Below are 3,897 nucleotides of genomic sequence, written 5' to 3'. Positions count from 1 at the left end.
TCTGTTTGAGACTCCTATCTGGCCTCCCTTAGTCAGAGTTTTCCTTTGTTAACTTTCACACAGGTAGGAGTTGAAGCATAGACAATAGTCACTTTTCTGCTTGGAGACCGTAAAACCCCTAAGGGTTTGCAGGTGACACAAGCAGCTCTGTTTCTGCCCTCAAGCCCTCTTACTGCCTTATCTCCTACTTTATTTTGCACACTATTTTGTACACTGGAAGAAAAGGCAAATTAGTAAATTAGGTAGGCATGGAGAAATAATAAGAATGAATCAGTCCTATAAAAATATTTTTTAAAAATGCTTATTAATATTCAAAATTGACATTATAACATACAGTTCTGCTGAAGAAGCACTTTCTGGATTAAAGAAAGTAAAAAGTCAACTCCATTCCTCTGTACATCTACAAGAATTCATACCTGCTTTTCTGCCTTCAACAATGAAGAGAGGTTTTTAAACATTTGCTTCCCTTTGAGGTATTTAAACATTTGCTTCCCTTTCTCTCTTGTAAATAAAAAGTCAAGCATTCACACTTTCATTTCCTTAATTTTTGGCCCATATAAAAGGGTAGAATTTTAACAGCAACAAGTTGAAAGGAGAAAAGTGAAAAGAACAAGATACAATTACAATCATTTATCCCATTATATCTCATTGAGGCTAAAGAGACCCAAGGCTATCAGAAGGACAAATGGTCCCCAGGTCCTCAAAGTGACCCAACTCAGTTCTAAGCCCTCAGTTCTATTAAAAGTTGCCTCCAAAATTATTTAATTGTTGGGGGGGGATTGTATGAGAAGATCATGTTTCTACTTTATTTACCCCAAGGTGAGATCATGTTACTACCAATACCCATACTACTATAATACTACTACAAGTAATAGTTCACAAAGTACTTTCTCTATAAGTTACCTACATTTGAGCTTAAATATACTTCTGAGTTGTATAATATTATCTGTTTCATATATAAAAGATTGTCACTAAACCAAAATCACATCGCTGGTAAATAAAACCAGTTTTCAAACTTAGATTCTCTGATTCCAGCTCTTTTCACAAGCCCCCGGCTCTTCTCAATATTTCCTTTTATAGTAGATTTATACATTTCATCATGATGGGTCTAGTTGACATATTTAAGGTAGTTTTTGTAACTTTCCCACCAAGCTTTTCTTCAGTGTTCATCAATTTACCTGCCATTGTTATCTACCATTCTTTCTTCACCCTAGAATCTCAGGTAAATTGGTAAAGATGTGGGGCTCCTAAAATTGTAATGCATTATTTTCAGGCTTTAACTGGGTCTCCTAGGGACCACATCAAGTCCTTATAAAGGTGCTGGCCTGTTCTCTGATGCAGAATGGATACAATATATATCAGGATTAAGCCTGTCATCTTGGCCCATGATTGATCTGAAACATCTGACTAAGGGTGGCCAATTGTATATAGTATATATTGATAAAAGTTATTTTTATGGTTCTGTGATTCAATAGATTCTGTTATTTCTGACTCTCTTTGCAGATTAATAATCCTCTGTTTTTTAATGGGAGCTGATAACCAGACTTGGGTGAGAGAATTCGTTCTCCTTGGCTTGTCCAGTGACTGGGACACTCAGGTCACTCTCTTTGTCCTGTTCTCAATCACGTACATGGTGACAGTGCTGGGGAATGTCCTCATTGTTCTTCTGATCCAACTGGACAGCCGACTCCACACTCCCATGTATTTCTTTCTCACCAGCCTCTCCCTTGTTGATGTCTCTTATGCCACAAGCATCGTTCCTCAGATGCTGGTGCATTTTCTTGCAGAACATAAAGGAATCCCATATGTGAGCTGTGCAGCCCAGTTATTTTTCTCCCTGGGCCTGGGCGGGATTGAGTTTGTTCTACTGGCAGTGATGGCCTATGACCGCTATGTGGCTGTGTGTGACCCCCTGAGATACTCGGTCATCATGCATGGAGGGCTCTGTACTAGGCTGGCCATCACATCTTGGGTCAGTGGCTCTGTCAACTCTCTCATGCAGACCGCCATCACCTTTCAGTTGCCCATGTGTACAAACAAGTATATTGATCACATATCCTGTGAACTCCTAGCGGTGGTCAGGCTGGCCTGTGTGGACACCTCCTCCAATGAGATCGCAATCATGGTTTCTAGCATTGTTCTGCTGATGACACCTTTCTGCTTGGTTCTCTTGTCCTATATCAAGATCATTTCCAGCATCCTAAAGATCCAGTCCACAGACGGGAGAAAGAAAGCCTTCCACACCTGTGCCTCTCACCTCACAGTGGTTGTTCTGTGCTATGGCATGGCCATTTTCACTTACATCCAGCCCAATTCTAGCCCCTCTGTCCTTCAAGAGAAGGTGATCTCTCTCTTTTATGCCATTTTGACACCTATGCTGAACCCCATGATTTATAGTCTAAGGAATAAGGAGGTGAAGGGGGCCTGGCAGAAACTATTAGAGCAATTATCTGGATTAACGTCAAAACTGGCAACTTGATGAATCATGAGCATCACTTAGAGAAAAGAGCTTTGCCTGTGTGTTCTCCCACCTAACTCTGATATGAAGCATAAACTGCATTGCCCTGGCAACCAGGAAGGAGATGATGAAGTATGTACTGGTGATATTGGGTAGGAGGCTGAGGAGTTAGATTGGGGTGTTTAATGCAGGGACATTTTGCGTCACAGCAGCATGTTCAGAGAAATTAAGCAATGCTGTAATAGAACTTCTAATACTTGCTTGATCTCCATTCATATGGCCTGAGAATAACTGAAAAAAAAAATCGCTCTGCCTTGATTGGTCACATTGTTTGTAATCATGAATCTATTCATGAATCTTACTTTGGACTACTGGTTCTTACACTGTACAAGGTTATTGTGTTTCCACTGGGAACAAAAACATTTTAGCATTTTAGACTTATTTAAAATAATGTATGTGCTATGTATCCACAGCAATAATTGTGTGAGTCACTGTTCCTAGGAGAGTATTCCTCTCAAGGCTGATTAAAATGTTTTGTGCTGGACCCATGACACATGGACATAAAGCCTTTGAGTGCTTGGAGGTACTTAGTGGAAGAGTCAACTAAAGGTCTTGTTTTATACTGATATAAATGAAGGTGTTTCTATACCAAGCTATTACTGGCCAAGGAAAACTGTGTTTCAAGTTCTTCTTGATATTGTACAAACAGTTTGAGAGAAATTTTACTGTGTACATAGGGGTACCATTTAAATGTTAAAACTGTCCAATCTATAACCTCTTTGCTGAGATTTTTAGGATCAAACACATAAATATGAAATTAGGTGTATAATATAAAAGATGTAGTTAATCTAAGAAAGGACAGATTTCTCAGCCAAAGCAGTGAAAGATAAGACAACTTTAACATGTATTTTGTAATCAGGATAGTTGAGTCAGCTGGGCAGATGTCACCGTCCAGTCTCCATATAAATGTCTTCTCCCATCCCTCCTCCTCACACTCAATAGGGCCCTAGTTGATCTTTGTAAATCTGCTGAGCTTGGAATAGCCTGGTGTAGACCTCACCTCTGAGAGAAAGCCTAAATAAGGTAAAAGAGGGAGAAGAAGTAATTGTACAAGGGACAATGAAGGGGAAGTGGGAGAAAGAATATGATGGCAGCTCAATGTCTCACCCCCTTGAAGACGTCTCAAAGTCCTTTCTTCTGTCATCTTTTCTTTATGTCAGTTGATGTGCAGTTTTCCCACGTGTGAACACATTGTCACACAATCTCAGTGTTCAAGCAGAACTGAAGTTTCTTATAATCCAAAATCCATTTGATGTTTTGATATTGAGCTGTACGAGCTGCTTATGCATTTTGGAGATCAATCCTTTATCAGTTTGTTCATTTGTAAATATTTTCTCCCATTCTGACGGTTGTCATTTTTGTCTTGTTTATGGTTTCCT

At 39.5% G+C, this 3,897-nt stretch overlaps 1 protein-coding gene across 1 annotated transcript; it reads left to right on the top strand.

Moving 5' to 3' along the window:
- The first annotated feature begins 1,525 nt into the window (after nt 1-1,525).
- Nucleotides 1,526-2,479, top strand: LOC130852288 (olfactory receptor-like protein OLF3). Its single transcript, XM_057733209.1, has one exon. The coding sequence runs from the start codon at nt 1,526-1,528 to the stop codon at nt 2,477-2,479; it is 954 nt and encodes a 317-aa protein (XP_057589192.1).
- The last annotated feature ends 1,418 nt before the right edge of the window (nt 2,480-3,897 follow it).

The sequence above is a fragment of the Hippopotamus amphibius genome, chromosome 4, assembly GCF_030028045.1.
Source record: "Hippopotamus amphibius kiboko isolate mHipAmp2 chromosome 4, mHipAmp2.hap2, whole genome shotgun sequence".
Classification (NCBI taxonomy): domain Eukaryota; kingdom Metazoa; phylum Chordata; class Mammalia; order Artiodactyla; family Hippopotamidae; genus Hippopotamus; species Hippopotamus amphibius.
The sequence above is the reverse complement of the archived record's forward strand: the minus strand, read 5'-3'. Positions and strand labels throughout refer to the sequence as shown.